Source organism: Salarias fasciatus, chromosome 16 (genome assembly GCF_902148845.1).
Source record: "Salarias fasciatus chromosome 16, fSalaFa1.1, whole genome shotgun sequence".
Lineage (NCBI taxonomy): Eukaryota > Metazoa > Chordata > Actinopteri > Blenniiformes > Blenniidae > Salarias > Salarias fasciatus.
The window spans coordinates 519,729-539,330 of NC_043760.1; the positions used below are offsets into that span (position 1 = coordinate 519,729).

Genomic DNA, 19,602 nt, shown 5'->3' on the forward strand with positions numbered 1-19,602 from the left:
GAGCAGCAGTCTCAACAGAGACCCTCAGACTCCCTGTCTCCAGACTCCCTGTCTCCAGACTTCCTGTCTCCAGACTCTCTGTCTCCAGACTCCCTGTCTCCAGACTTCCTGTCTCCAGACTTCCTGTCTCCAGACTCTCTGTCTCCAGACTCTCTGTCTCCAGACTCTCTGTCTCCAGACTCTCTGTCTCCAGACTCTCTGTCTCCAGACTCCCTGTCTCCAGACTTCCTGTCTCCAGACTTCCTGTCTCCAGACTCTCTGTCTCCAGACTTCCTGTCTCCAGACTCTCTGTCTCCAGACTCCCTGTCTCCAGACTCCCTGTCTCCAGACTCTCTGTCTCCAAACTCTCTGTCTCCAGACTTCCTGTCTCCAAACTCTCTGTCTCCAGCCTCTTCCTCCAGCTTCTTCCTGGAGGATCCCAAGGCGTTCCTAGGCCAGCTGAGAGACATAGTCTCTCCAGTGTGTCCTAGGTCCTCCCCAGGGTCTCCTCTTGGGGGGACATGTCCAGAACTCGTCCCCAGGGAGGCGTCCAGGAGGTTCCATCCTAAAGAGCTGAGCTCCTCAGCTGCTCCTCTCCATGCCCCCCCCCCCAACATGGAGGAAGCTGATTTCAGCCGCTTGTATCCGGGATCTGGTCCTTTCAGTCCTGGCCCAGACTCAGGACCAGAGGTGAGGGTGGGACGTAGACTGACCGGTAAATCCAGAGCTTCTCCTTTCAGCTCCTTCTTCACCACGACGGACCAAAACAAGGACTGATCTCTGCAGCCGCTGCACCGATCCGCCGGTCTCTCCTCCATCCTTCCTCCACAAGATACTTTAAACTCCACTTGGGTCAGGGTCTTTCCGCTGACCTGAAGAGAGCAGAACACTTTCTTCCGGTCCAGGACCATGGCCTCGGATTTGGAGGTGCTGATACTCATCCCCATCTCTTCACACTCGGCTGCGAACTGCCCCAGTGCATGATGGTCCAGGTTCAACGATGCCAACAGGACAACATCGTCTGCAAAAAGCAAAGATGAAATCCTGTGGTCCACAAACCGGACCACCTCCGGCCCCTGGTCCCTGAACCGGACCCCCTCTGGCCCCTGGTCTCTGAACCGGACCCCCTCCGGCCCCTGGTCCCTGAACCAGACCCCCTCCGGCCCCTGGTCCCCAAACCGGACCCCCTCCGGCCCCTGGTCTCTGAACCGGACCCCCTCCGGCCCCTGGTCTCTGAACCGGACCCCCTCCGGCCCCTGGTCCCCGAACCGAACCCCCTCCGGCCCCTGGTCTCTGAACCGGACCCCCTCCGGCCCCTGGTCCCCAAACCGGACCCCCTTCGGCCCCTGGTCTCTGAACCAGACCCCCTCCAGCTCCTGGCTGCACCTAGAAATTCTGTCCATAAAGATTCTGAACAGAACCGGTGACAAAGTTCAGCCCTGCTGGAGTCCAACATGCACCGGGAACAGGTCCGACTTACTGCCAGCAATGCGGACCAGACTCCTACTCCGGTCATACAGAGACCGGATGGCCCTGAACAAGGGGGCCCAGACCCCGTACTCCAAAAGTAGCCCTCACAAGACTCCATGAAAGACGCGGTCGAACGCCTTCTCCAAGTCCACAAAACACATGTGGACTGGTTGGGCGAACTCCCACAAACCCTAAAGTCCCTATGGAAGGTCTAGAACTGGTCCAGTGTAACACGACGAAAACCACATTGTTCTTCCTGGATCCGAGATTCGAATATCGGTCAAACCCTCCTCTCCAGTACCTGGAATAGACTTTCCCGCGGAGGCTGAGGACTGTGACCCCCCTATAGTGGAGCACACCCTCCGGTCCTCCTTTTTTAACAAGGGAAACCACCACCCCGGTCTGCCAGTCCAGAGTCTCTGTCGCCAACGCCACGCGTGTCAACCAAGACAGTCCCTGCACATCCAGAGACTTAAGGTCCTCAGGGTGAATCTCGTCCACCCCCGGTGCCTTGCCACCGAGGAGCTGACCAACCACCTCGGTGACTTCAGCTTGGGTGATGGACGAGTCCACCTCTGAGACCTCAGGCTCTGGTTCCTCCAGGAAGACATGGCGACGTCTTCCTGCCACCGTCCTCTAATGTCCCCAGTTGAGGCCAGCAGCTCCTCCTCCACTGTAAACGGTGTTGGTGTAGACCTGCGTTCCCCTCCTGAGGCGCCGGACGGTTTGCTAGAATATCTGAATGCCTGAACTCCTCCCAGAACCCAGGTTTTGCCTCAACAGCCACTCGGACTGGGATCCTCTTGGCCTGCCGGTACCTGTCAGCTGCTTCTGGAGTCCCATGAGCCACCAGGGCTCCATAGGACTCCTTCAGCTTGACGGCAGCCCTTACTTCCTGTGTCCACCACCAGGTTTGGGGGTTGCCGCCACGACAGGCACCGGAGACCTGGAGCCCACAGCTCCGGGCAGCTGCTTCAACAATGGAGGAGGAGAACATGGAGAACATGGTCCACTCGGACTCCATGTCCCAGCCTCCCTCAGGACCTGAGAGAAGCTCTCCCGGAGGTGGGAGTTGAAAACCCTGCTGACAGAGGGTTCCGCCAGACGTTCCCAGCAGACCCTCACAACACGTTTGGTTCTGCCAAGTCTGTCCGGTTTCCTCCTCCGCCAGAGAATCCAACTCACCACCAGGTGGAGTGGGTCCACAGCTCTGCCCCTCTCTTCACCCGAGTGTCCAAAACACGAGGTGAGAGGTCAGATGACACGACAACAAAGTCAATCATCGACCTCCGACAGAGGCGCCAAGGGCACTTATAGACCCCCCCCCGTGCTCCAACATGGTGAAGTCCAGTAACAGAACACCACTCGGGTTCAGATCAGGGAGGCCGTGCGATCCAGTTCCCCCCTCCAGGTCTCACTGTCGCTGCCCACGTCAGCGTTGAAGTCCCCCAGCAGAACCATGGAGTCCCCACTGTCCACTGTCCAGCTCCCCTCCCAGGGACTCCAGGAAGGCCGGGTCCTCTACACTGCTGTTTGGCCAGTAAGCCGAGACAACAGTGAGGCACCTGTCCCCGACCTGAAGGACCAGGAACCCTCTGGTGTCCAGTGTCTCCAGTGTCAATACTCACTTTCTCCGTCTCCACGTGGACCACGTCCTTCGCCTCAGGGTTCTCCTCCCACAGCGGAGGACCTGATGGGTCTTTTAAGAACGCCACCATGGACTGAATGCAGAAAAAGACAGGAGGAGAAAAAAACCGTCAAAATGATGAATCAGTCCCTCGAAACTCAGGCGTCACTCAAATCACGCCACGGTACTATTCCCTGACCGATTCCCTGATGGATTCCCTGATGGATTCCCTGAAGGATTCCCTGACCGATTCCCTGATGGATTCCCTGAAGGATTCCCTGAACGTCTCCCTGACCGAAGGCAAGGCTGCTGGTCGGTCCTGAATGTGGCTGGAAGACGCGGCGGTGGCAGACGGGCGGCGACGGCCGTGCTCGCCAGTTTGAGGCGTGTGAAAGTGATTTGAGAGTCTCTGGTAAATATAACGAACCAAATGTCTGCAGAAGCAGCAGAAAACCTTCAAACCTTTCATTGAAAAACGCCGTTCAGACACTATAAGAACATTTAATGATCCGTTATCAGAGGAGCTCAGTGAAGGGTTTGGATGCTAACCTGTTTGGAGGAAGTTTCATCTGACAAACTTCAAACAGGAAACAGAAAAAGAATCAACCTGCTGATATTTCAAACAAACACAACTTATTTATTTTACTGTTTTAATCAGGACTGACTGGTTTATCCCGTTTCTTTAATGTACTTCTATGATATATCGACTACAGTCTGGTTCTGCAGGTTCTCCTCCTCTGGGTCTGGGTCTGGTTCTGCAGGGTTCTCCCTGTTCCTTGCTCTTGCTCCAGTGGAACTGGAGTGTGTTCTCTGTAGACCTGCTGTGGAATGACTGCTGCCTTGTTTTGATGCCACAGAAATAAAAGGAGGGGAAGTGAAGTTTTTTAGTTTTTATCTTTTTCTGTAAACAACAACAAAAAAGAAAAAAGGACACTTGACTTGTTTCTTGCAGTTCTTCTCTTCGCCCTCCGGCTCGCCTGAAGCTCTGTTTAGAGCTGAAGCTACGGAGTGGATCAGGGTTCTGGGAGAACCTTCCTGCTGTGGCCAATCAGAGGAGAATGAGAGCAGCTGTTGAGACGAGCAGCTCCACCTCCCGACTCTCTGCAGCTCCACCTCCCGACTCTCCTGACTCTCTGCAGCTCCACCTCCCGACTCTCCTGACTCTCTGCAGCTCCACCTCCCGACTCTCTGCAGCTCCAGCTCCCGACTCTCCTGACTCTCTGCAGCTCCACCTCCCGACTCTCTGCAGCTCCACCTCCCGACTCTCTGCAGCTCCACCTCCCGACTCTCTGCAGCTCCACCTCCAGACTCCCTGCAGCTCCACCTCCAGACTCTCTGCAGCTCCACCTCCCGACTCTCTGCAGCTCCACCTCCAGACTCCCTGTAGCTCCACCTCCAGACTCTCTGCAGCTCCACCTCCAGACTCCCTGTAGCTCCACCTCCAGACTCTGTGCAGCTCCACCTCCAGACTCTCTGCAGCTCCACCTCCCGTCTATCTGTAGCTCCACCTCCAGACTCTCTGCAGCTCCACCTCCAGACTCTCTGCAACTCCACCTCCAGACTCCCTGTAGCTCCACCTCCAGACTCTGTGCAGCTCCACCTCCAGACTCTGTGCAGCTCCACCTCCAGAATCTCTGCAGCTCCACCTCCCGACTCTCTGCAGCTCCACCTCCCAACTCTCCCGACTCTCTGTAGCAACACCTCCAGACTCCCTGTAGCTCCACCTCCAGACTCTGTGCAGCTCCACCTCCAGAATCTCTGCAGCTCCACCTCCAGACTCTCTGCAGCTCCACCTCCAGACTCTGTGCAGCACCACCTCCAGAATCTCTGCAGCTCCACCTCCAGAATCTCTGCAGCTCCACCTCCAGACTCCCTGGAGCTCCACCTCCAGAATCTCTGCAGCTCCACCTCCAGACTCTCTGCAGCTCCACCTCCCGTCTATCTGTAGCTCCACCTCCAGACTCTCTGCAGCTCCACCTCCAGACTCTCTGCAGCTCCACCTCCCGTCTATCTGCAGCTCCACCTCCAGACTCTCTGCAGCTCCACCTCCAGACTCTCTGCAGCTCCACCTCCCGTCTAACTGTAGCTCCACCTCCAGACTCTCTGCAGCTCCACCTCCAGACTCTCTGCAGCTCCACCTCCCAACTCTCCCGACTCTCTGCAGCTCCACCTCCAGACTCCCTGGAGCTCCACCTCCAGACTCTGTGCAGCTCCACCTCCAGAATCTCTGCAGCTCCACCTCCAGACTCTCTGCAGCTCCACCTCCAGAACCTCTGCAGCTCCACCTCCAGACTCTCTGCAGCTCCACCTCCAGACTCTGTGCAGCTCCACCTCCAGAATCTCTGCAGCTCCACCTCCCGACTCTCTGCAGCTCCACCTCCCAACTCTCCCGACTCTCGGCAGCTCCACCTCCAGACTCCCTGTAGCTCCACCTCCAGACTCTGTGCAGCTCCACCTCCAGAATCTCTGCAGCTCCACCTCCAGACTCTGTGCAGCACCACCTCCAGAATCTCTGCAGCTCCACCTCCAGAATCTCTGCAGCTCCACCTCCAGACTCTCTGCAGCTCCACCTCCAGACTCCCTGGAGCTCCACCTCCAGACTCTCTGCAGCTCCACCTCCAGACTCTGTGGCTTCCTTGTTTAGGACTCCCATGCAGCCGACGCTCGGTTCAGGATGGAGAGGTGTGTTCAGGATGGAACACCTGCCTGCTGAGGTGTGTTCTAGAGAGGTTCTGTGGATCGGCTGTGTTCTGCACAGCAGAGAGGAGGCTGAACCGAGACTGGACGGTTCTCCAGCCATGTGCCAGTCCTGAAGCACGGGATCCAGGGTCTGGGTCTGGATGGGTGCTGCACAGGAACAGGTGGCTACGTGTGTGTGTGTGTGTGTGTGTGTGTGTGTGTGTGTGTGTGTGTGTTCTTGTATTTCTATCCTTGTCGGGGCCAAATGTCCCCACAAGGATAGCAAAACGTGGAACGACGTGCCTTGTGGGGACCTTTTTCCGGTCCTAAGTAGGAGAAACAGTGTTTTCTTGACCATGTTGTTGTTACTGAAAAAAGTAAAAGTGCAAAAACATTTCTTTAGGGTTAGGCTTTGTTGTGGTGTGGGTTAGGGTTAGGGTAAGGGTCAGGGTTAGGGGCTAGACATGAATGGGAGTCAATGGACGGTCCCCACAAGGATAGAAATACAAGACTGCGCGTGTGTGTGTGTCTGTGTGTGTGTGTGTGTGTGTGTGAGAGACAGGCCTGACGGATCATCTCTACAGGAATCTCCTGCAGCGAGCGGAGCGGGAATCAAACCGACATCTTTCCACTGGTTCTGAAGTGTTTGTGATGTGGGAGCGAGCCGGCCCTGGTGTGGCGGTGTATGGATATACAGGGCTTCAGACAAAACAATGGGAATAAACTGCAATCAGTGTCGTAATACTGACAGGAAGCTGGTCTGTCACTGAGACCGGAGCTCTGAAGAGGCTCCAGCTGATTAACGGCTGAATCGACCCGCGAGGAGGGCGGCGGTAAAACTCCGACGGCTGAGAAGAAAACAGGAATCCTGCCTCTTCCAGCCGAGAGGAAGAGGAAGAGGAAGAACGCTCACTTTGAAGGTCGCCGGTCTGCTGTACTCCGTGTGGAACGATCCGTCCCTGCAAGACACACACCGGCAGGACGTGGACAAGGCTTCTCTAGCAGCGGCGTGTGAGCGAGTGAGACAGAGTGTGAGCGAGTGAGACAGAGTGTGAGAGAGTGAGACATAGTGTGTGAGAGTGAGACATAGTGTGTGAGAGTGAGACAGAGTGTGAGAGTGTATGTGAGAGTGAGACAGAGTGTGTAAGAGAGTGAGGCAGTGTGAGAGAGTGGGACAGAGTGTGTAAGAGAGAGTGAGGCAGTGTGTCTAAGAGAGAGTGAGACAGAGTGAGAGACAGAGTGACAGCGTGTGAGAGAGTGACAGAGTGTGTGAGAGAGAGTGAGGCAGAGTGAGGGAGTGAGACGGCCGGCTGACTCACTTGAAGTGCAGCAGCTCGGCCCCCCCCTGCCTGGATCCTGGATCCACCTTCATCTTCTTGCAGAGCTTCCGGCCGTCGGAGTCTCTGGAACAGACGGATCAGGGTCAGGCTGGATCTCCGGTCCAGGAGGAACCCGGAGAACCCGGAGAACCTGCTGCTCAGGAAGCTTCACACAACAACGCTCTCAAAAACACGAGCTCTCCTGTTTCCATGGCAACAAATGTTAAAAAAAAGCACGTTTTTGAAAACTGTTCCCAAAGTGAAACTTCTTGAAACGCTCTGACTCCATCTCCATGGAAACGGGAGGACAAGGGACTTACACACCGCTGAATACACACTGCTGAATACACACCACTGTGAATACACACCTCTGTGACTACACACTGCTGAACACACACCACTGGCCATGTTTCCATGGCCCCTACACTGGGACTGGCGCTGAAGCGGACTGTGAAGGTTCGTATAAACACTGAGAGGATCCGCTTCGCTCGGAGCGGACTGTGTTTCGGATCTGATAGTTCCAGGTCATCTACACCGATCCAGAACCCGCTCCGTGTCTCATATATACGGTGTTTGACAGCAGAACGGATTAGACGGAGGAATATTGGGTCCACGCATGCGTTTCCTCGTACGTAGTGATGTGATGACATGACAGGAAACAGGAAGCAGGAAGCAGGAAGTCAAAAACCAGCAGAAGAACTGGACGGTGGCTGAGAAACACTTTATAATCAAAACCCTGAGAGAACAAACCCTGGAGAGGAGAGATGGCCGCAAATCGCCAAACAGCGAGTTGTTCAAAGAGCTCCGAGGCAGACTAGCGACCGGTGTTCTGGATTAACTGGTTCCCATGGTAACGAGTGACGGATTCCTGTAAACTCATGCTGGAAACAACAGATGTTAAAATCAGACTCACTGAAGAGTCTAAACTGATAAATTTACTGTAACTGTAGAAAACGACGTCACCAGAACCTCCACAAGGTTCAGTCGGTTTTCAACATCTGGTGGTCACAAGTTAACACGGACAGCAGTTAATCTGAAACACCGGCAGGCAGGGCGGAGCCCTGGTGCTCTACACCGGGACGTGGCGCTGGGGGGGCGGGGCTCCGGCCGGGGGAGGAGCTCTCTGAGCAGCGTCTCATGGAGATTTTGGAACGTTACTGATCAGATAAAAACTGTCTGCTGGGCTCTGAGAGAAAGACCTGGAAGCTCCCTGAGAGACTTTGTCCTCATCCAATCCAATCCATCTTTATTTATAAAGCACAGTTTAAACAAACCCAGGGTTTCCAAAGTGCTGCACATTAAAATAATCAATAAAATAGACATTAAAACAGAAAATATAATATTAAAGGGTAAACAAAACCTGTGCACATAAAATAAACAATCTAGGTGGTGTTAAAAGTAAGGAAAAGAGCTGCGTTTTCAGAAGAGATTTAAAAGTGGCCACAGAAGAGGACCACCTGCTGTGCAGCAGCAGTTCATTCCAGAGCTCAGGGGCGGCAGCAGCAAACGCTCCGTCCCCTCTGAGCCTCCGCCTCGTTTTGGGAACCCTCAGCAGCAGCTGGTCAGCCGACCTGAGGGATGGAGGAGGTGTGTACGGGTGCAGACGCTCAGAGAGGGACACTGGGGCCAGGCCATGCTGGGCTTTAAAAGCAAATCAAAGAATTTTAAAATGAATTCTAAACTGGACGGTTAGCCAGTGAAGTGAAGCTGAAATCGGTGTAATGTGCTCGGACTTTGGAGAGCCAGTGAAGAGACGAGCAGCTGCGTTGTGCAGTAGCTGCAGCGGTGCAGTGGAGGACCCACTGACCCCCATGTAAAGAGCATTGCAGTAATCAAGCCGAGTGGTTACAAAGGCAAGCATTACTGTTTCAAAGTGCTGTCTGAGCAGGAAGGGTTTAATTTTAGCCAGTTGTCTTCGCTGGAAGAAGCTGGTTTTTACCACAGCTTTAATCTGGCTGTCGAACTTTAGTTCCACGTCCACTTTTACTCCCAGATTATTAACAGTGGGTTTGGCGAACTGTGCCAGAGGGCCCAGGTCGACTGGGGAGATCACGGAAGAGCCACCAAAGACAATCACTTCCATCTTGTTCTCATTCAAATTTAAGAAGTTTCGAGCCATCCAGGCTTTAACGTCATCCAGACAATCTAGAAGTGGCTTAAGTGCAGAAGAGTCGGCCTTTTTAAGGGGGACATAAATCTGGCTGTCATCCGCATAACGATGAATTAAAATGCCGAGCTTCCTGAGAATGGACCCAAGTGGAAGAAGGTATAAAGAAAATAGGAGTGGGCCCAGCACTGAGCCTTGTGGAACCCCGCAAGAGAGAGGAGCAGTGGAGGACACAGAGTCACCAAGGCCGACGCAGAATGAGCGGTGGGAGAGGTAGGACCTGAACCAAGCCAGCGCCGGACCCCTGATGCCCACCAACTGCTCCAGACCAGCATTTCAGATATCATGGTCCACTGTGTCCGAGGCAGCAGTTAAATCTGAAAGAACAAGAATTACCGAGTGACCAGAATCAGGAGCTAAGATGTCATTAAAAACCCTTAAGGGTGCCGATTCTGTGCTATGCAGCGTTTTAAAACCAGACTGGAAAAATTCAAGAATGTTGTGATCATTAAAAAATGTCACAGAACGGTATAATCCGCTTCACCAGGGCCCTGGAGAATCAGGACTTTAGAGAACCAGGGCCCTGGAGAACCAGGACTCGAGAGAACCAGGGCCCTGGAGAACCAGGACTCGAGAGAACCAGGGCCCTGGAGAAGCAGGACTCTAGAGAACCAGGGCCCTGGAGAACCAGGACTGATGGTGGACGGCTGTGTCTGCCGTCCATGGATACAGGAGCGTTTCACACGATTGTTTTCAATGGGACTGAAGAACCCCGATGTGACCTGGACCACTGCCAGAGTCAACAGCTCTTTTGTACATGTTCTCTTGGTTCTCTTGGTTCGCCATATTATTTGTGGTCCTGGTCCAGAGTCTCCTAGCCTTGGTCTCAGCCCTTTGTCTCCTGGTCCTGGTGCATTTGGTCCTAGTCCATACTGTGCTGGTCTTGGTCCTGGTCCAGTGTGTGTTCTGCTCTGACACCTTTCAGAGACGAGGTGATTCACTCCCCATCAGACCAGGGCCGTGTCTCGGTACGCGTACTTCTCTGTACTCGTGTACTTCTCTCTGTACTTGTGTACTTCCCTCTGTACTTGTGTACTTCTCTCTGTACTTCTCTCTGTAATTGTGTACTTCTCTGTACTTCACTCTGTACTTGTGTACTTCACTCTGTACTTGTGTACTTCTCTCTGTAATTGTGTACTTCTCTCTGTAATTGTGTACTTCTCTCTGTAATTGTGTACTTCTCTGTACTTCTCTCTGTAATTGTGTACTTCTCTCTGTAATTGTGTACTTCTCTGTACTTCCCTCTGTACTTGTGTACTTCCCTCTGTACTTGTGTACTTCCCTCTGTACTTGTGTACTTCCCTCTGTACTTCCCTCTGTACTTCCTTCTGTACTTGTGTACTTCACTCTGTACTTGTGTACTTCACTCTGTACTTGTGTACTTCACTCTGTACTTGTGTACTTCACTCTGTACTTCAATCTGTACTTGTGTACTTCTCTCTGTACTTGTGTACTTTTCTGTACTTCCCTCTGTACTTGTGTACTTCCCTCTGTACTTGTGTACTTCCCTCTGTACTTGTGTACTTCCCTCTGTACTTCCTTCTGTACTTGTGTACTTCACTCTGTACTTGTGTACTTCACTCTGTACTTGTGTACTTCACTCTGTACTTCAATCTGTACTTGTGTACTTCTCTCTGTACTTGTGTACTTTTCTGTACTTCCCTCTGTACTTGTGTACTTCCCTCTGTACTTGTGTACTTCCCTCTGTACTTGTGTACAGAGAGGGTTCAAATCAACAAACTGGACTGGTCCCATAACACTGAAGCCTCTTCAGGAAGGGCCAGAGCAGCTGCTCTTCCTGAGGAGACTGAGGTCCTCTCCTGAAGGCCTTCTACCAGTCTGCTGTGGCCAGCGCTCTGTTCTTTGCTGTGGTGTGTTGGTGGGGGGGGGCATCAGGGCTGGGGAGGCCAGCAGGACCAACAGGCTGGTGAGGAAGGCCCGCTCTGTGGTCGGCTTTGAACTGGAAACTCTGGAGTCGGTGGCTGAGAGGAGGGTGAGGGATAAAACTGATAGCATGTCAGATAATCCCTCTCACGCCCTCCAGGCAGAGCTGAGGCAGCGGGGCAGCTCCTTCAGCCCTCGCCTCACCGGGGCAGAACAGAGCGGTTCAGGCGCTCCTGCCCACTGCCATCAGAATCTCCAATAACAGTGGAAGCCACGGACGGTCATCACACTGACACTAAATTCTTGTCTGTTATTCACACTGCACCTCATGTTTATTTATTTATTTATCGATAACCATTTTATCTGGTTACTTATGTGTATATAGTCATGTTGTATTGTTGTCTTTTTATTGTCATTTTTATCGTTTCTCTGTTGGGGCTACTGCAACACCTGAATTTGCCCTTAGGGGATCAGTAAAGGAATATCTATCTATCTACTTCTCTCTGTACTTGTGTACTTCTCTGTACTTGTGTACTCATGGACTCGTGAGTCGTCATCAGCCGGAGATCAGGTCCTGATCCAAGTCCTGATCCAATTCAAAGTACGCATCTCACCACGTACGCATGAAATACCCGGATGTGGACTGACTCCGCCCACTGTACTAAGTCTGCATCAGACCATACTTGTGCAGACTTTGAAGTGAAATTTCCCAGAATGCATTTCATAGGACATGACAGAGGAGTACACAACCAGTGGTGAGTTAAAAACTCTGACATAACAGCGTTATTGTTGAACAGAACAGTTTTATCGGTGTTTCAGGGAGAATATAGCTGTTTACAATGTTTAACGGTGTTTCAGGGAGAACAGCGGTCTAGAATGCAGACCTGGGCTCAGTCTGTCCACATCAAGCTGGTTTTAAAATTTGTTCCGACGATGTGGGACATCTGGGAGGCGACCCGGCGCTCAGCTGCAGCCGGCTGGGACTCTGCCGTGGTGAAACAGGAGATCCGGACCGTTTAGAGTCTGGATCCAGCTGAATCTGTTTCAGAGTGAATCTGGGGAGGAAACGTCTTCTACTGGTGGCTGAATGTTGAGCCTTCAGACTAAAACCAGGAAAACCTTCAAGGCTCTACTGAGGAACCAGAACCTGGTCCAGAGGGGATCTGCAGCCAGATGTGGATGGAGGGAGGTTTGTTTTTCAGTGCTTGAATTAATGCTCTATGAATCCCTCACTGAGCTGGCAGTGTGGGACTTTTTTTGTTTTTTGTCCTCAGAGACTCTGGGACGTCTTCAGGGTCGATGTGACGCCAAAGCAGCTCCGAATAAAAGAGGATCCACGATACCGGACCCGTTTCTGAAGGCCGGATCCACGATATCGGACCTGTTTCTGAAGGCCGGATCCACGATACTGGACCTGTTTCTGAAGGCCGGATCCACGATACCGGACCCGTTTCTGAAGGCCGGATCCACGATACCGGACCCGTTTCTGAAGGCCGGATCCACGATACCGGACCCGTTTCTGAAGGCCGGATCCACGATACCGGACCTGTTTCTGAAGGCCGGATCCACGATACCGGACCTGTTTCTGAAGGCCGGATCCACGATACCGGACCTGTTTCTGTACTTTGAATGAACCAGAGACGCTTCCTGTGACTGATATACTGATATATTGATATACTGATAGATTGGTATACTGATATATTGTGATGTTAAGGTCAGAGGTCACGGTGTGTCAGTGTTCATGTGTCTGATCATAAAGAAAGCTTCCTTCCAGCAGGGGGCAGTCTGGAGTCATAAAGGCTCCTGGGTGCAGCAGGTCTCAGTCTCCGCCTCCACCCAGCTCCACCCAGCTGGTGGAGACAGGACCAGCTGGTTCCTGGGGGGTCTGGGCAGGACCAGGTCCTCATCACAGACACCCTGCAGTGTGATGGAGGAACGTTCTGTCAGGGAACCGACGTTTCTGAGCTTCTGCAGGAGGAAGGATTCTGACATGACTCCACCAGGACAGTCAGTTTATTAGGATTTATGTGGAGAAAATAATGAAGACGACGTGGTGAATTGATGACAGAGTGAATATGTGAGCAGATCTTTGGTCTGCAGTGACAGTGCAGTCCTGACTATACAGGTTATACAGATTATACAGAGATTATACACGGACCTCCTCCATATAACAAAACACTGAGGGTGGAGCACCAGGGGCACGGACCTCCTCCATATAACAACACACTGAGGGTGGAGTGCCAGGGGCACGGACCTCCTCCATATAACAACACACTGAGGGTGGAGTGCCAGGGGCACGGACCTCCTCCATATAACAACACACTGAGGGTGGAGTGCCAGGGGCACGGACCTCCTCCATATAATGACACACTGAGGGTGGAGCGCCAGGGGCACGGACCTCCTCCATATAACGACACACTGAGGGTGGAGCAGTACGACACACTGAGGGTGGAGCAGTACGACACACTGAGGGTGGAGCAGTACGACACACTGAGGGTGGAGCGCTGGCAGAACGGATGGAGTTCAGAGACGTAGGGTCTGGTGTTGGGTTTCATAACGAGGCCTGAGCTTGAAGACACGTCAGGTGTTACTGAGAGCTTAACGCCACGCTCGCCGCCGGCGACGGCAGACGGCTCGGCGGGAGCAGGCGGGACCTGGAGACGGCGAGCGGTCAGCTGACCGGAGACCGGGCTGCTGCTTCCAAAACGCTGGTGAAGAGCCAGGAGTTCCAGGGAGAAGAGCGGCATGATGGGAGCTGAGCGGTCTGAAGGAAGCAGGGAAACGACAGAGTCTCCGGAGACGACTTCAGGACACTCCAGACCAGGTCCTCACAGGAAAACTGCTGGTTTGAACTGGGTCTCCTACAGGAGAGGGACGGACGGATGGACGGATGGATGAGTGACTGGGTGGATGAGTGGATGAGTGGATGAATGGGTGGATGAGTGACTGGGTGGATGAGTGGATGGATGGGTGGATGAGTGACTGGGTGGATGAGTGGATGGATGGATGAATGGGTGGATGAGTGGATGGATGGGTGGATGAGTGACTGGGTGGATGAGTGGATGAGTGGATGGATGGGTGGATGAGTGACTGGGTGGATGAGTGGATGAATGGGTGGATGAGTGACTGGGTGGATGAGTGGATGGATGGATGAATGGGTGGATGAGTGGATGGATGGGTGGATGAGTGACTGGGTGGATGAGTGGATGAGTGGATGGATGGGTGGATGAGTGACTGGGTGGATGAGTGGATGAATGGGTGGATGAGTGACTGGGTGGATGAGTGGATGAGTGGATGAATGGGTGGATGAGTGGATGGATGGGTGGATGAGTGGATGGATGGGTGGATGAGTTACTGGGTGGATGAGTGGATGAATGGGTGGATGAGTGACTGGGTGGATGAGTGGATGGATGGGTGGATGAGTGACTGGGTGGATGAGTGGATGAGTGGATGAATGGGTGGATGAGTGGATGGATGGGTGGATGAGTGACTGGGTGGATGAGTGGATGAGTGGATGGATGGGTGGATGAGTGACTGGGTGGATGAGTGGATGAATGGGTGGATGAGTGACTGGGTGGATGAGTGGATGAATGGGTGGATGAGTGACTGGGTGGATGAGTGACTGGGTGGATGAGTGGATGAATGGGTGGATGAGTGACTGGGTGGATGAGTGGATGAATGGGTGGATGAGTGACTGGGTGGACGAGTGGATGAATGGGTGGATGAGTGACTGGGTGGATGAGTGGATGAATGGGTGGATGAGTGACTGGGTGGATGAGTGGATGAATGGGTGGATGAGTGACTGGGTGGATGAGTGGATGAGTGGATGAATGGGTGGATGAGTGACTGGGTGGATGAGTGGATGAATGGGTGGATGAGTGACTGGGTGGATGAGTGGATGAATGGGTGGATGAGTGACTGGGTGGATGAGTGGATGAATGGGTGGATGAGTGACTGGGTGGATGAGTGGATGGATGGGTGGATGAGTGACTGGGTGGATGAGTGGATGGATGGGTGGATGAGTGACTGGGTGGATGAGTGGATGAGTGGATGAATGGGTGGATGAGTGACTGGGTGGATGAGTGGATGGATGGGTGGATGAGTGACTGGGTGGATGAGTGGATGAGTGGATGAATGGGTGGATGAGTGACTGGGTGGATGAGTGGATGGAGCAAACGCCAACCTGGTTCAAACTGAAGCCAATACTAAAATGCAGAAAAACTAATTCCAGGGAAATTCCAGCAGGGGGCGGTGATTCTGGTTTCAAAAAGAACCCGAGTCTCATGAGAACCCGCTAGAACCCACTGAAAAACAGGAACGTCAGCGTGTAAATAAAGGCATTAAAGCCGGGTTCCAGAACAGGTTCTGGTCTCCGTCTCCAGGTTCTTCTGGACCAGACTCCCAGTTTCATCTCAGTCGTCTCTTTGACTTTAGGAGTTCATAAATCAGCCAATCAGAGCTCCTCCTTGTCCATGTGATGCGACTGGCCCAGCCTGTCACATGACCAATCACATTTACATCTATGCCAGGGGGGACGCCGCGCTAGCTCCGTCCATTTTTTACGTTCAGCCAATGGGATGGACGCAGTGGTCTCCGTCTTCATCGCCCAGGACAGATGGCGTCCCCTGAAGCAGACGTGGAACACCTTGCTGCTTTAGCTCCGATTCAGGAAGGTGAAACACCCTGAAGCGCTGACGGAGGAAGCGTCCGGAGCAGGACGGCTTCGCTGCTTGTAGCTGAAGGCAGTGTGCTAAAAGCAAGGCAGCTGGAGGGGCTGGAACCAGCAGCAGCCAGAAGTCCTCGCAGCGCTGCTCGGAGGACGGACTCCGCCCTGTCTTCAGCCACTCAATGAAACTGCAGATGTCTGCCACGGATCACGTGACGCAGATGAAATTCCCTCAATATTCCGAAAGGAATCAGAAGTGGATGCTGAACCGAAGCCGTCCGGCTGGTCTGAGCGAAACACTCACACCACATTTTACTGGAACTCATCTATTGTCATATTCACAAAGACACAGACGCCCAGACGCCTCATTTTCTCTTCCAGAAAGCTTCTTCATGTCTCAAAACAGACACTTCATTTCAGCGTCCCGCTCACCGCGGGGGACTGGACGGAGCGGGACGCTTCTCCTTCAGCAAAACAACTTCAACATCTCTGGAGCAGAACTCTGAGGTGCAGACAGACGCTCTCATACAGTCGGCGTTTCACACTTTTCCCAGAAACTCGAGGAGGAGCTGATGGGAAGCGAAGGGTGGCGCCCAGGGTGGGAATGAAACGCCAAGCGACGTCACAGCTGGGGACACGCCCACGTCCTGTTACTCATTTGGTCAAACGACTCGAGAAAGAGACACGAGGAAGAGGCTGCTCGCCCTGCTGTTCCTGGAACGCTCACTCTGAACCCACCAATCAGAACGCTGCACACGCACAAGGCAGGCAAACAAAGATGGAAGCCCGGTGAGTCTGGAACGAGTCAGAGCAGAGAGGACAGACCAGAACAGGTCCAGAGGACGGGCTCTGGAGGGACAACGTCCACACAGGCATCGTCAGCGACGGTTCAACGCCGGAGTCAGTGAACTCAGCCAGGCAACATTCAGGGAGGGCGGCTGCAGCAGAGCAACACGGGTTCCCCACAGGTCTCCACATGGACCACATGGACCACATGAGCCACATGGACCACATGGACCTGGACACCAGAGCAGAGACGCTCCCTAGAAAGCCAGCGGGGCGCTGGGACTCCTGGTTTCTAAAAAGAAACCTTTCATTTTCAGTCTGCTAAATGAAACTGTAAATTTGCCACAACTGCTGTGTGTGTGTGCTCCAACACACACACACACACATACACACACACACACAGCAGAGGGGTCAGCCCATCCCCCACCCTCGCTGTTTCAGAGCCGCCTCTGAGCAGAGGGATGAGCTGTGATTGGTTAGGTTCCCCAGAGACCGCCCAGCCACGTTCAGTTCTGCCCGGACCTCCAAGGGAGAGGTTCTCCTTAGTAACCTCACAAGCAGGGGTGACGGTCCTGGTCCCACAGCCGGCTAGCCAGCACTGCTAATGGCTAACAGAGGGAGGAGCCCTCCGACCCCGGGCCTAACCACAGAGGGTACACTGGAGTCCAGCATCCAGGCCCCACCAAGGACCACCAGAACAGGAAGAGGAGCACAGCCTCTGCTCTCTCAAACTGTTCTCTGAGACGTCCACAGCGGAGCGATCACTTCCTCCAGCCTGAAGCACATGGCAGACTGACCCACCAAACCAAGCACCAGTCAGCCCTCCAGCGTCTGACTGCCACCCGGACCAGGATCCACTCCTCCAGTCCACCAATGACCCAACACGGAAGAACCATGGCAGAACGGTTCTTCAACCCTTCAACACCTCCAACTACCACTGCAAAGCAACGGACAATGTTAGCAGGGACCTGCTAACAGGAGACAAACAGCAACCACCTGGCTAGCACTAGGCAGCTGGCCAGCACCAGGCAGCTGGCTAGCACCAAGCGACTGGCTAGCACCAAGCGACTGGCTAACAACAAGTGGCTGGCTAGCACCAAGCGACTGGCTAGCACCAAGCGACTGGCTAGCAACAAGCGACTGGCTAGCAACAAGCAGCTGGCTAACAACAAGCGGCTGGCTAGCACCAAGCGACTGGCTAGCAACAAGCGACTGGCTAGCAACAAGCAGCTGGCTAACAACAAGCGGCTGGCTAGCACCAAGCGACTGGCTAGCACCAGGCAGCTGGCTAGCACCAAGCGACTGGCTAGCAACAAGCGACTGGCTAGCAACAAGCGACTGGCTAGCAACAAGCGACTGGCTAGCAACAAGCGACTGGCTAGCAACAAGCGACTGGCTAGCAACAAACGACTGGCTAGCACCAGGCAGCTGGCTAGCAACAAGCGGCTGGCTAGCACCAGGCACCAGGCTAGGCTAACGTAAAGCAGGTAGTTCATGTTTTCACTGGGACTTCATGCTGATTCGTGAATTTTCTGACCTCCCTGCTGTTTCCACAACAGTTGGCAAGTTCCATGTCATATGTTCCAAAAATAAAAATTAGTAATATACACCATATACTCCATGTGCTTCCCTCTTCATGCTTCTCCCAGCCATTCAGAAAAGACACTGGAGACGGACATCTGTCCACCGCTGACGCTGAGCAGCGAACAGAAACGAGGAGCCGACCCTTCCTGCCAGAGCCAGCAGAGACATTTTAAATGAGGACAAGAGGACGAAGTCGCCTGTCAATAAATTATTACTCTGAAACACAAATCCTGATCCGTGCTGCTCCTCCCGGAGTGTCTGTTCAGGACCGGCCCGTCCTCGTCTCATCGTCCCTCTGCTGGGCCCCGGCCGGCCGGCCTTCAGGTCCCTGTCTTCTGTCCATTGTCTTCCTGGCCTGGACGGCAGTCGTCCTTGGCAGCGCTGAGCGTCCTCGCACTGCGACAGGCACTCTCGTCTCTCTTGTCCTCCGTCCACCACCGGCTCTCGGCTGGAGCTTGGGTGTGGGACCGGTCCATTTCCGACGGAGGAGACATTTGCCAGACTCCGACGCCTGGCAGTGGATCGGAGTGTCCGGTCTGGGCCGGGTCCTCGGCCCCCCGGCGGTCTCTGGCCCGGGTCCTCGTCCCCCCGGCGGTCTCTGGCCCGGGTCCTCGGCCCCCCGGCGGTCTCTGGCCCGGGTCCTCGGACCCCCGGCGGTCTCTGGCCCGGGTCCTCGGCCCCCCGGCGGTCTCTGGCCCGGGTCCTCGGCCCCCCGGCGGTCTCTGGCCCGCTATCAAGCTCAGCCTGGCATCAGCGCTCTTTCCCAAAGCTGGACTATTTGGAAAAGGAGACACTCATCTCCCAGAGAGAAAGACTCAACACCGAGGAAAAGGGAGGAAGACATGCAGCATGGACCGAAGAGACGTCCACCCCCACCTCTCAATGGTCCTCCACCTGCCTGGTCCTGGTCCTGGAGAAGCCTGGCAGATGGCGAACGCCCGAGAGGGGAGCAGAGGTCAAAGGGAGTTTCCTGTTTTATGATGCCGTCTTTCCTCTGTCCGGGGTCAGTGCTGATGGACTGACCGGGACGAGAGACAGTGGAAGACAGCAGCAGAGTCTGGCTCGTCCAGGAACCAACTCCACCAGCCCAGCTGGCACCGGCAGCTCAGAGTCCAGTATGAAACTTTCCACATACGATGGAGGACGTCTGGACACAGTCTGGACACAGTCTGGACACAGTCTGGACACAGTCTGGACAGTCTGGACACAGTCTGGACACAGTCTGGACAGTCTGGACCAGTGTTGTCACTAACGCGCTACTAATTAACACGTTACTTTAATCTGATTACTTTCTTTCAGTAACGAGTTTCAGTAAACGCGTTCATCTTTCCAAACCAGGAATCTGATTACAGTCAGTTTCCTCAGTGACTGTGCCTTACTGCCTCATAATATATGTAGGAGTGAAAATGTTTCTCCTGCATTTGGGAGTGACGTCACATGT

The 19,602-nt window shown here is 53.8% G+C and overlaps 1 protein-coding gene across 1 annotated transcript in view; it reads right to left on the bottom strand.

Annotated features, from left to right (window-relative positions):
- Positions 1-19,602, bottom strand: part of pdia5 (protein disulfide isomerase family A, member 5) — a 104,959-nt gene that overhangs the window by 54,337 nt on the left and 31,020 nt on the right. Inside the window, exons 4-6 of the mRNA XM_030112743.1 lie at positions 7,075-7,158; positions 6,669-6,714; positions 3,078-3,170 (exon numbers count right to left, since the gene is read on the bottom strand). Of these exons, the coding sequence (XP_029968603.1) occupies positions 3,078-3,170; positions 6,669-6,714; positions 7,075-7,158 (223 nt within the window). The remainder of the gene's footprint in view (positions 1-3,077; positions 3,171-6,668; positions 6,715-7,074; positions 7,159-19,602) is intronic.